Here is a 13,403-nt window from a genome sequence, read left to right on the forward strand (position 1 = left end):
TAGCTCTCTGCGGAAAGGGGCGTACATTACGCCCCTTTCCGCAAGTGCCCGCCCCCTTCCGCAAGTGCCCCGCTGCCTGCTGGGAAACACACAGATCCCAGAGGCAGCGGGGACCGTCCTCATTGCGCAGCGCGGCTCGCGCATGCGCAGTAGGGAACCGGGAAATGAAGCCGAAAGGCTCCATTTCCTGATTCCCATACCCAAGATGGCGGCGGCAGCACTCGACTGTCAATCTAGAGATCGGCTTCGGGTGCCGACATCGCGGGCACACTGGACAGGTAAGTGTCACTATTTTAAAAGTCAGCAGCTGCAGTATTTGTAGCTGCTGACTTAAAAAAAAAAAAAAAACGCGGAGTCCCGGCGGACTCCCGCTTTAAACTGCATGGTTTAAATCTTCTGTGCCTTCGCCATGGTCATCATATCTGGAGACTCTGCTGTGTTTTCCTGTGAAAAACTTTTGCCTGGCTGACTTTCATTCTGGTTCCTGATCCAGTTTGCTGCACCTGACTTTTTCTCTGGCTTGTTCTGACTACCCATCCTGGTTATCGAACTCTGGCTATGTTTTGACTATGTTTGCTCTCTTTATACCATTTTATTAAATAGTGTGATCTTTTTTTTTTTTTTTTTTTTTACTGCACTTCTGTCTAATCCATGGTTCCTATCAGGGAGCCATGATGTTGCCCACTGGCTTTCATTGCCCATCTATTGTCAGTGCTCCCTTCTTTTCCCTGCAGCAACTGTTCTATGACACAGGGGAGCAGGTGTTTCTGTATCGCACAACTTGATCAGATTGAAATAAGGTATTTACACACACCCCTTTTACCTGCACCATACAGCATAGGAGGAAAGGGAAAGCATGTTTACAGTATATGCATGTAGTCTATATTTCCACTTTACCACATGATTAAATGTAACTACTGTACCTCATTAACAAAAATAAAGTGTAGGTAAAGTTAGAGCAGGGGTCTTGTATCGAAATGGCTGCTCTTGTCACAGAATTTCCGAATTCATAAAATATAACTACCCTGACACAGTCATTGCAGGTTTAAATGTCGCTTGAAGTACTTAATTTGAGGCATAGTGTGCAAAGTTAATGCTAAATATTTTATCGTTTTTCCATTAGGTCTATGTGAAGTGTCATTTTGATTACAATCCATTTAACGATAATCTCATTCCCTGCAAAGAGGCTGGTTTAAAGTTTTCTAAAGGAGAAATACTACATATAGTTAACAGGGAAGATCCAAACTGGTGGCAGGTAAGTACATCTATACTGTTTAATATGATTCCTGTGCAGAACAGATAGGGCCCCTTGCATACACGGCCTCTAGCCCCAGTGTGTTTAATTCCACAATTTTAGTGTGGCCAGGAGGCACAAGTGCAGCATCTAGACACACGGCCTGCAGGCTGAAATACGCTTGTTGTACTCATTGGTACTTACCCTTAAGCCAGCCATAAACTGTTCGAATCTTAACTGGTTCAGAAATAACCGTATATGTATGGGCAGCCTGAATGTGGGTACAACCAGCCTGCTAGATTTTACATATGATTATTGCTAATGGCTTTTATAGCCACTAGCAATAATCGCCATGTTTGCCTAGCAGGGATGGCTTCCCCTGCCTCCCGCCAGGTGAACATGTGGTTGCAGGAAAGAAATTCGCTCCATCTATAGCCGGTCTTAGGTATGTATGCCTTCAGAGATGTATGCCAGGATTGCAGGTATTTTGTGTTCCAAGAATTCTGTAAAACCCTGAACCCTCAACCCATCAATGCAGTCCGACTTGGGAGCAATTTGACAGACATCTGTACGGGTTCTTGCACAATTGTCTATACAAATCGCCTCCTGAAGTCGGCAAAAGTAGTACAGGAACTACTTTTTGGAATTGGTGCCATTGCCACCGATTTGGCAAATCGCATGCCAAATCGTACCAATGCGAGCCTAGGCTGAATGTCGGTAGCACTCAAAGAAATTAGCGCTTTCCAGCTGCAGTGTATTTCAGCCTGCCATAGACGGGTTGCATGCAGCAGGGCTGGGTGCTACACCTCTGCCCTTCCGCAAGCATTAAAACACTGATTGGAGGCACAGGAGGTAGAATCTCTGGAGGAGAGTTGCTGAAACTGGGACACTCAAACTGGTGCAGTTGTGCATGGTAGCCAATCGGCTTCTAACTTTTCACTACTTTAGCCCCTGGAAGGTTTTACGCTCCCTTAATGACCAGGCTATTTTTGTGATACGGCACTGCATTGTTTTAACTGACAATTGCGTGGGCGTGCGACACTGTACCCAAATAAAATGTCCTTTTGTTTTTTTCCACGCAAATAGAGCTTTCTTTTGGTGGTATTTGATCACCTCTGCGGTTTTTATTTTTTGCGCTATAAACAAAAAAAGACTGACAATTTTGAAACAAATGGCCGATTTATCAAAGCTGTATGAGGAAAATTATGTTAAGCTCGTCCAAAAAATTAAGGGAGATCTGGCTGATTGGGATGGAGCTACCGTCTCCTGGTTAGAAAGAGTTAATACTTTAAAGATGGGTGTGCTCCCGAAAGCTTTATTCACTATGCAGATGATTCCTGTCAGACATCCAAATTTTTTGTTAAGATTAGGCAGATTTTTACTGACTTTGTAGGACCAAAGACTACATCAAGACTTGCATATCATATTCTCACAAGGTTTAAACTGGATGGGGGATTGGGTTTAACCAAATTGAGAAATGACTATGGAGCAATTGCCTTAACTAGAATTCTTAGTTGGAGACACCACACTACTCAAAAGGCCTGGGTGATATTGGAAAAGACATTGGCGGGCCATGATTTACCCCAAGCTCCATGGGTCCCATACTCGCATAGAGGGCTTTCCAAGACTGCCTCTTTTCTTACTACCCACACCTTGACTTGTTGGGATTCAGTCAACAAACAAGAAGCCCTATCCCCAAAAATCTCTCCATTATTACCGTTGGGTGGTCTCTGTTGGTTTCCACCAGGTGAGTCATTGCCGTTCTTTAAATTTTTGGCGACTGATAGAGACACTAGTTGTCTCAAGTGTATAAGGAATGGGAAATTGTGCCCGTTGAGGGACCTTAGAGAGGAATATGGCAAGTTTCCAATGGAAACCTGGAGGTATCAGCAACTACAGCATTTTTGCATTTTTCACCTACATGGGTTTAGAATGGTGGAAGCGCTCTCTGATTTTGAATCTCTATGGTGTAAACAGCCAATGGATAGGGGTTTGCTCTCTAGTGCTTATAAATTGCTGAATAGACAGTGTCATCACAGGCCTTAGATTTTTTTTTGGGGAGTGGGAAACGGAGCTAGACTGTCACTTTAGACTTACAGAAATGGAGTGTTACGACTGGTACATACATCTTCTATAAATACTAAAATACAGGAGACCAATTATAAACTTCTGTCTAGGTGGTACGGGGTCCCGAAGATGTTTGCCGTTGCGTACCCCTCAGTCTTGGATAGATGCTGGCAGGAGTGCAGGCAGCAAGGCGCTCATATCCACATTTGGTGGGAATGCCCTAAGATTAGGCCATTTTGGGCTGAGCACAGGAATTTGATCTCTAAAATAACAATGGGCCCTGATCAAGGATGAACCTGTGCAATGCCTCTTTCAAGGTACTCAAAGTTCCATCAGGGCATTTAAGAAGAGTATAGTTCCACATCTGTTGGATGCAGCTAAAGGGCTAATTCCAATTGGAATAAGCCACAAGCACTTACTATAGATCATTGGGTGAAACAGGTCAACAAAATCATGGAAGATGAGAAATTGGTCTGTACCAATAGTAATAGATTGAAAAGTTTCATGCTAAATGGGAACCATGGTTTCATTTTAGTACAGCGAACATGAGTCTAAAGTTCCCTTCTCCATTAAGGGGAGGTGACACGCCCCCTTTTTCTTTCTTCCCAGATGTGGCATTCTTCCTATTTATTGGGAATTCATTGTATGAGGTAGTATTTTTAATGTTGTCAGTTGATTGTAAAAAATAATTTAAATAAAGATTATAGGAAAAAAAAATTCATTTCAATATGTATTCTACATATTAAAAAAAATAAAATAAGCGTATATTGATTGTTTTGTGCAAAAGTTATAGCATCTACAAACTATGGGATAGATTTATGGACTTTTTCATTTTTATTATTGTCTTTACTGGTAGTGATGGCAATCATCGTTTTTTAGCGGGACTGCAACATTGTGGTGGATAAATCTGACCCTAAGTGACACTTTTTGGGGACTAGTGACACCAATAATCAGTGCTAACAAAAAAATGCACTGATCACTGTAGAAATGACACTGGCAGAGAAGGGGTTAATATCAGGTGCGATCAAAGCGTTAAGTGTGTTCCCTCAGCGTGTTTTCTAACTGTGTGAGGGAAGTACTGACAGGAAGAACAGAAGTCACCGATTACTAGGAACAGATGATCTCTGTATACTTCCTTGTCAGAATGGGGATCTGCCTTGTTTACATATGCAGATCCCCATTCTGCCTGGCTGTGGAACGATCGTGGGTGGCCGGCAGACAACGTCTCTATCTATTGCATGAAATGACTTACAGGTACGTTGTTTCATGCAATAGAGCCGCCCTGCCACAGTATATATGTGGTGGGCAGTCTTTAAGTAGTTAAGCTTGTTCAATTGAGCTTTAACAATAAAACCTGGAAGCTGATTGGTTTCTATGCAGAGCTGCATCAGATTTTGCACGCTCTAGTGTGTGTGTGTGTGTGTGTGTAAGGGCCCTAATGTTTTCTACTCAGTTGAAACTTTACAATGCACAGTTGAGTTTCTGTGGCATTTATGATATTGTTTTTTTCTGCACTTCTCCCATCCTTATCACCTGAAAAGTGTTAGTTAGTAAGGCTGTCCTTACCTCATTGAGGGATCCTTCTGTTTGCATTTAATTTGAATGCCAAAAGTCTGCAGTTGTTAACTATAGGTAATACATATATACAAGGATATTCTTTTTAATTTGCTCTACAATTGCCTGTGTAGGTTAGGCTTTAAAAATATGAACTATTTTGACAAACCTATAGATCCACAGCGCTTGTTATAGAATTTGTCTTTTAGAAAAAAAAAAAAAGGTTTGTTCTATTTCCCCTATAAAAGGAGCAACATAAAATAATTACATTTCCTATGATTTTTTTACCATCTTTTTCTGATGTAAAAACCGGTTGGCACTTAAAAATACTTGTTGGTTGTTAGGCTCTACCCTTTGCTAATTAATTGATTTGTTTTACCATTGTACTACATATTACAAAGCGCACTTAGCCACACAATGTTCGTTATTTCCACTCTCCTTTCATCCTCTCTTTGCAAATACAAGCATTGTCTGTCTGATCAATATAGCAATTACAGCTCTGTTCTTAAAAGATTGTACCCATCCTCATTCAGTGGCTGACGTGTTGGCAATTTTCCTGCTGTACTCTTGTCACTGTTGTGTCTGTGTGTGTGTGTACATAATCGTTTTTTATTATAAAATAATGCAGCATATTTCCTAAGTATCTTTTCTTTGACCTTGCCTGGCATGATGCTTTTATTGGTGTGTATTTGGTCATACACCAGAAAATGTTAAGATTATTTTTTAATAACCCTTTAAAAGAGAAGTATGGGTTTGTATTTTCAGTATTGTACTTACCTCGGTGGATGCAGCATTGGTCCCCCAGCACCTCTGCACTGAGAACTGAGCAATCGAACATCAACTGTGGCTTGGTTCCTGCCTGGACTGATTTCTTTGAGGTCAGCAGAGAGCGGTCACAGGCGTGCAACATGAATTGCACTCTTGTGATTCACAGAAGCCCAGCCATCGATCTTTGGCTGGGCTTCTCCTTTTAAAGGGGATTTTGGTCAATCTTGTTTGTTTATATATATATATATATATATATATATATATATATATATATATATATATATATATATATATATATATATATATAATCTCACTCTCTCTCACTCTCTCTCACACTCTCTCTCACACTCTCTCTCACACTCTCTCTCACACTCTCTCTCACACTCTCTCTCACACTCTCTCTCACTCTCTCTCACTCTCTCTCACTCTCTCTCTCACTCTCTCTCACTCTCTCTCTCTCTCTCTCTCTCTCTCTCTCTCTCTCTCGCACTCTCGCACTCTCGCACTCTCGCACTCTCGCACTCTCGCACTCTCGCACTCTCGCTCTCTCGCACTCTCGCTCTCTCTCTCTCGCACACTCGCACACTCTCACACTCTCACACTCTCACACACACACACTCTCACAAAATGAGTACACACCTCACATTTTTGTAAATATTTTATTATATCTTTTCATGTGACAACACTAAAGAAATGACACTTTGCTACAATGTAAAGTAGTGAGTGTACAGCTTGTATAACTGTAAATTTGCTGTCTCCTCAAAATAACTCCAAACACAACCATTAATGTCTAAACCGCTGGCAACAAAAGTGAGTACACCCCAAATTGGGCCCAAAATATCTATTTTGTATGGCCACTGTTATTTTCCAGCACTGCCTTAACCCTCCTCGACTTAGAGTTCACCTTGCACCCCTCCACCTTCCGTTTGAGGAGGCCCCACAGATGCTCAATAGGGTTTAGGTCTGGAGACATGCTTAGCCAGTCCTTCACCTTTACCCTCAGCTTCTTTAGCAAGGCAGTGGTCACCTTGGAGGTGTGTTTGGGGTCGTTATGTTGAAATACTGCCCTGCGGCCCAGTCTCCAGTGGGAGGGGGATCATGCTCTGCTTCAGTATGTCACAGTACACGTTCACATTCATGGTTCCCTCAATGAACTGTAGCTCCCCAGTGTTGGCAGAACTCATGCAGCACCAGACCATGGCACTCCCACTATCATGCTTGACTGTAGGCAAGACACACTTGTATTTGTAACTGCGGGTTTTCTTGTGCATGATCTTTAGAAGAAGCTTCCTTCTGGGACAACAGCCATGCAGACCAATTTGATGCAGTGTGTGGTGTATGGTCTGAGCACTGACAGGCTGACCCCCCCCCCCCCCCCCACCCCTTCAACTTCTGTAGCAATGCTGGCAGCACTCGTACATCTATTTCCCAAAGGCAACCTCTAGATATGATGCTGAGCACATGCGCCCAACTTCTTTGGTCGACCATGGCGAGGCCTGTTCTGAGTGGGACCTGTCCTGTTAAACCCGCTGTGTGGTCTTGGCCACTGTGCTGCAGCTCACATTCAGGGGCTTTGCAATCTTCTAACACCAGGCAAAATAAGACTGTAAGCTAACATATCACATTGGAAAAGGCTTCTAGTGATCGCCGAGTAGAATTCTGAGTGCAGAAGCCATATGTATCCACATCAGCCTGGATCTGTTTGTACCAAAAAATGAATCTTTTAAAAGTGATGCGAGTAGAGAAATAAACACTATGTCTTGTAACTAATGTTTTATACAAGTTTTTCTATTTTATTGAAAATAATTGTTTACAGACATTTCATAGTGGGCTATAGCCTCTGGAAGTGATCGCGTGAAAAAAAAAAACAGACTTGTACTGAAGTTGATCAATGGACCCATAGACTGATCAACTGACCTAGCCATAGATTCATTGAAATTCCTCTGGATCCTGCTGAACTGGCCACATTTCACTCTGTCTATAGCCAGCTTTAATGCATTGGCTGGAAATATTAAATATAAAATATTCATATGCATTGAAAATATATGCAAACACTTTACATTCCATTTAAAAATAAAAAATTACCTGAATTCTCTGGTGAAGTTTAATTCTGCATTCCTTTTTTTTTTTTGAATAGTTTTTGCTTAAGGGTTAGACTTCTTAAAGAACAATCTTAGTGCCACATGTATCTTGTGAATAGATGTGAATGTTTAAATAAAAACAAAGACCCAGGTGTGTGCTCTTGCCTTTCTCTATTCTGTGAGTACGTCTCAACAGAAGCCTGAGGAGGCTTCTGGTACAAAGCACTGTGGAAGATAGTTGAAGGTGATCTTTGCAGTTTGGAGACCAGTAAAAATGAATGAAAATCAAGCCAGATAGCCATTTGCAGCTGCTGGAGCATGTTGCATGTTCCACCCTGAATACGTGTGGAACGTGTAACATGTTCCAAAAGGTGAGCCTATCCTTTAAAGGTCAGGCCACTTAGAATGAATGTTTGGTAGAGACTAGAGGGAGAACTATGTAATGTTTGACTTTTTGTAATTTTTCAATTTCTCGGGTACATTCATGGAGAAATCTTATTACTTTTATTAAAAATGTACCACCACAAGCTAGGCGGAAACACCCGAAACCCCTAGGCTGATGGCTAGTGGACATATTGCTTTTAGATGGACTGAAACTTTTAGGAGTTACATAGTTGCATAGTAGGTTACTTAGTTAAATAGGTGAAGTTGAAAAAAAGACACAAGTCCAACCTATGTGTGTGATTATATGCCAGTATTACATTGTATATCCCTGTATGTTGCGGTCGTTCGGGTGCTTATCTAATAGTTTCTTATAACTATCAATGGCCCGCCCCCCCGCTGAGACCACCGCCTCCCAAATTCCACATCCTTGCCGCTTTTACAGTAAAGAACCCTCTGTAGTTTATGGTTAAACCTTTTTTTCTTCTAATTTTAATGAGTGGCCACGAGTCTTGTTGAACTCCCTTCTGCAAAAAAGTTTTATCCCTATTGTGGGGTCACCATTATGGTATTTGTATATTGAAATCATATCCCTGCTCAAGCGTCTCTTCTCCAGAGAGAATAAGTTCAGTGCTCGCAACCTTTCCTCATACCCAGTATCCTCCAGACCCTTCATTAGCTTTGTTGCCCTTCTTTGTACTTTCTCCATTTCCAGTACATCCTTCCTGAGGAACTGGACAGCATACTCCAGGTGCGACCGGACCAGAGTCTTGTGGAGCGGTCAAATCATTTTCTCTCTGGCATTGATCCCCCTTTTAATGCATGCCAATATTGTTTGCTTTGTTAGCAGCAGCTTGGCCATTGCTGAGCCTATCATCTACTAGGACCCTCAGGTCCTTTTCATCCTAGATTCCCCTAGAGGTTCTCTCCCCCCCCCCAGTGTATAGATTGCATTCATATTTTTGCCACTCAAATGCCTTATTTTACATTTTTCTACATTGAACCTCATTTGCCATGTAGTTGTCCACACCATTAATTCTGATCTTTTTGCAAGGTTTCCACATCCTGTTGAGAGGTTATTGCCCTGCTTAGCTTAGTATCGTCTGTAAATACAGAGATTGAACTGTTTATCCCATCCTCCAGGTCATTTATGAACAAATTAAATAGAATTGGGCCCAGCACAGAACCCTGGGGGATCCCACTACCCACCTCTGACCATTCCGAGTACTCCCCATTTATCACCACCCTCTGAACTTGCCCTTGTAGCCAGTTTTCAATCCATGTACTCACCTTATGGTCCATGCCAACAGACCTTATTTTGTACAGTAATCGTTTATGGGGAACTGTGTCAAATGCTTTTGCAAAATCTAGGTACACCGCGTCTAGGGGCCTTCCTTTATGTAGATGGCAACTCACCTCCTCATAGAAGGTTAATAGATTGGTTTGGCAAGAACGATTCTTCATGAATCCATACTGATTACTGCTAATGATACCGTTCTTATTACTAAAATCTTGTATATAGTCCCTTATCATCCCTTCCAAGAGTTTACATACTATTGATGTTAGGCTAACTGGTCTGTAATTCCCAGGGATGTATTTTGGGCCCTTTTTAAATATTGGTGCTACATTGGCTTTTCTCCAATCAGCTAGTACCATTCCAGTCAGTAAAAATTAGGAACAATGGTCTGGCAATTACTTGACTTGAGTTCCCCAAGTACCCTTTGGTTGCAAGCTATCTGGTCCCGGTACTTTATTAATGTTAAGTTTCCCAAGTCTAATTTTAAATCTGTCCTCTGTTAACCATGAAGGTGCTTCCTGTGATTTGTCATGCGGATAAATACTGCAGTTTTGGTTACTGAAGCCCCCTGATTCCTTTGTGAACACTGAAGAGAATAAATAAATGTAATGGCTTTGCCAGCTCCCCATCCTTTGTAACCAGATGTCCTTCCTTATTCTTCATTGAGCCAATATGGTCTTTCCTCCCTTTTTTAATGTTTACATTAAATAATCCTCCTTTAAACCTCATCAACATTCTGGGGTTAGTCATGTATGCTATGCAGTGTTTAGTGAGTATATGTATGTATGTGTGTGTATTATTCAACTCAATCGTATAATACAGGACAGAGAACTTATATTCATAGACCATGGGTTATATATGTAGGCTACCATTAAGTGATTAATCTCTTCCCACCCAGTTTGTTGATATGACAACTGGGCGAGAGCTCCCTGGTTTGGTGAAGATGTCGTATAACCACCTCCCAGACGTGCGCATCCTACGTGCTCTGAGAGCCATACTGCAGTTTGATCTGTCACCTACTGGATACAGTAGATGACTGATCAGTGTACTGAGCCAGCCCCAAGTATCGTGATCAATCACAGCAATCACATGACAGTTGTAGACAGTGAATGGTTTTCATCCATAGCCATTAATTGTGTACTATTTTTTTGACCTGTGATTGGTCACGGTGATCACAGCTGTCTCAGTAGTACATAATGAATGCATGCCATTTATAAAAAGGATTGCTTATAACAGTGATCATGACTGTTATAAGCAATCATAGTGAAAAAATAGCTCCCCGGAGCAGTACAGTGTCACTTTGGTAACACTGCTCTGATCACAGTATATAGCAAAAAAGAAAAAAAAAATTGCCAGTCAGTACCTCTGATCACCACCACACTAGTCCTAGGATGACAATGTACTGCTCTGGTGACGGTATGTAAAAAAAAAAAAAAAAAGTGAATTTTTTTTTCTATTTTTCTTAATTTTTCCAAAAAATTTGCAAATTTTAACGTAAAAAAATTCACCACTCTTCTTACTAATTTGAGAAATGTTAGGCAGTCAGTACATCAGGATTGATACATTTTCATATACAGTGTAAGATACATATTTGTCTCAAAAAAATTATAAAAAATGTATTTGCATCCAGTATTGCATGACTTGGTAATTATCATTCAGAGTGTGACCAGGCTGAAAATTGCCCTGGGCAGGAAGGAGGTGAAAGTATCTGGTATTGTAGTAAACACTGACAAAATTGTTTTCTAGGGCTGCTTCTAGAGTGTATACATCTAACCCCTCCAACTCCACAAGAATCAATTTTTTTTGCTGGTGTCTTTAGGTGATAGACTTATTTTCCCAAGTCCAGGACAGCTTATGAGAGAGGCTCCAACAACCGAAATAGGAAACACATGATCCACATTTTAATATAAAATGCCTGGTCAAAGACCCAGTCCCTCAGTTTTAAGTGTTGTCTCCGACCAGACAGGATCACAAGACCTATTTGCCCTCCCTTAACAGGAACAGTGAAGTTGGGGTGGGTAATTGTACCTGAGTCCTCCCCAAGGCTTTTAGGTTTTTGACAGTAATGGCCTATCCATTAGGGGAGCCGCCCCCTCCACCTTCTAGCGATGCTATGCTCTATCCATCACCGCCACCCCCTATTCATGTGTCTGGCCCTTTTCAGGATGACGGGCACCTAAATTGCAGCAGCAGGCATGTTGTTTTGAAGCACCTGGTTAGAGACAGAAGCTCTAATAGGCTTCAAAATAGGGTGAGTTCATGGTGTAGAGCATTGTGCTACGTACCCACCCTGGAATATTCGCTGATCCTCCTCCCCGGCCAATTGGGAAGCGGGTCTGATACCTATCACCTGATTGGCTGAAAGGACAGGCAATCTTATTGGATGCCTTGGAGGAGGGGGGAGACTCGTGACTGCTACCTGATGCCCACCGATCCTCGCCATTCCTTGCTGTCTGCCACTGCCCGATCCTTGCTGCTCCCTGCCGCCTATATGGGTTAAGTTGAATGACTGGCAGACAGCAGGGGGATGGGGGACTTTGAGGTGCTGCAGGGGGTTGGGTGGATGTTTTCCTCCCCCTCAAACAAAAATCCACGAGCCACCACTGGTTTCTGGGCCTAGAAGTGGGACCCACTTTCCTTTAATCTGTTTGTTCTGGGGGCCTTCTTCAGGTGTGAGAAGCTATCTGTCGGGGGGGGGCATATGCATGTTAGTGGAGTTCTTTCTTAGCTGCTTATTACCCGACTTTTGGGGGACTTTGGCGTATGTATTCTTCTGGCAGAGGTGGCCATGAGTCCAGTTGTGGAACACATGGCCGAGGGCAATTTCCAGTGGTGAAATTTCCAGTGAGTGCACAGTTGGAGCAGAAGAGATTGGGCACCCTAACCAAAGTCCCTAATGATGTAACAAGGTAACCATTCTTCCCACGCTGTCAGTCCAGTAAGCCACAAAACAGGCCCACGAGAGTCAACACAGACACAGCTTTAGGTGGGTGCCTGATGCACAGCACCATACTAGAATCCCATACGGGTGGACAGGGGCCAAGGCGGAGCCTTAGCCTTTATTTTAGGAGTAGACAATGGATTCCGTAAGTCTGTTGGGCATGATGGAGGCTGCAACTTCACAGGCAGCAGATTTTGTGACGCAAGCTGTTACCAGCCCTAAAGAGTAGAGGACCATGCACCTTTCTTTTCTGCTTTTTACCTTGTGGAGGGGGCGCAGAGTAAGATTAGGTTGGCCTACTATCAAGGCAAGCACTTATGAATGTGGTTTGTGGTGTCAGACTCCTTTTTCTTGGTGGGTGTTGCACTTTTTTCTGGTGGGTCTTACTGATTTGTTTCTGACCTAGGCTCGTCCTCTTCATTGTAGGCTAAATGCCAGGAAGAGAGGGATCCTAATGCAGGCTCCATTCTGCCCAAGAAAAGATGCGCTTCATGCAGGATCAAGCTATCTGAAAAAAAGCTGTTATGCTGGGATTGAACGGACAAACTCTTTAAGGGATTGATGAACAGTATGAGAGAGGAAGTGTCCCATACTTTCCAATATTTCTGATCCCTCCTTCAGGAATCCATTCTTCTGCCTCCCCACCTATTACCTCTAGTTTGAGTATGGTAACAGCAAGCAGATGGATTAAAAGGTTCAAGTTTATCCTTGGAATTAGAGGAGGGGAAACTTGAGGATAGGGAAAGCAAGTTGCAAAGGCTTCTCTTCCCCACGGATGAGACCGAAAAATTGCTGAAAACTATTCATGACACGCTAGGGTTTGAAGAAGAGGAGAAAGTCATGTTGATTCATGATCAAGTTTGCTGTCTAAACACTCAAAACTTGGCAGTGCATCCCACTCTTAGAGTTAATTCTTCAAGAATGGAAAGAGGCAGATAGGCAATTATTCTTTCCCAGTAGTTTGAAAAGACGATTCCCTATCAAAGAAGAGGACATGAACATGTGTGACAAATGTTCTAAGCTAGACACGGCTCTTCCAAAGTATCCAAAAAGACAGATTTATTCTTCGAAGGTACAGGC

The 13,403-nt window shown here is 42.4% G+C and overlaps 1 protein-coding gene across 5 annotated transcripts in view; it reads left to right on the forward strand.

The window, feature by feature from the left end:
* PALS2 (protein associated with LIN7 2, MAGUK p55 family member) overlaps positions 1–13,403 on the forward strand; it is a 245,132-nt gene that overhangs the window by 183,537 nt on the left and 48,192 nt on the right. For all 5 annotated transcript variants that reach the window (XM_077491299.1, XM_077491302.1, XM_077491298.1 and 2 more), the window contains one exon: positions 1,124–1,255. In XM_077491299.1, coding sequence (XP_077347425.1) covers positions 1,124–1,255 — 132 coding nt within the window. The remainder of the gene's footprint in view (positions 1–1,123; positions 1,256–13,403) is intronic.

The sequence above is a fragment of the Lithobates pipiens genome, unplaced genomic scaffold (assembly GCF_037356315.1).
Source record: "Lithobates pipiens isolate NorthernLeopardFrog02 unplaced genomic scaffold, aLitPip1_a1.2 Scaffold_19, whole genome shotgun sequence".
In the NCBI taxonomy this organism is placed as follows: Eukaryota; Metazoa; Chordata; class Amphibia; order Anura; family Ranidae; genus Lithobates; species Lithobates pipiens.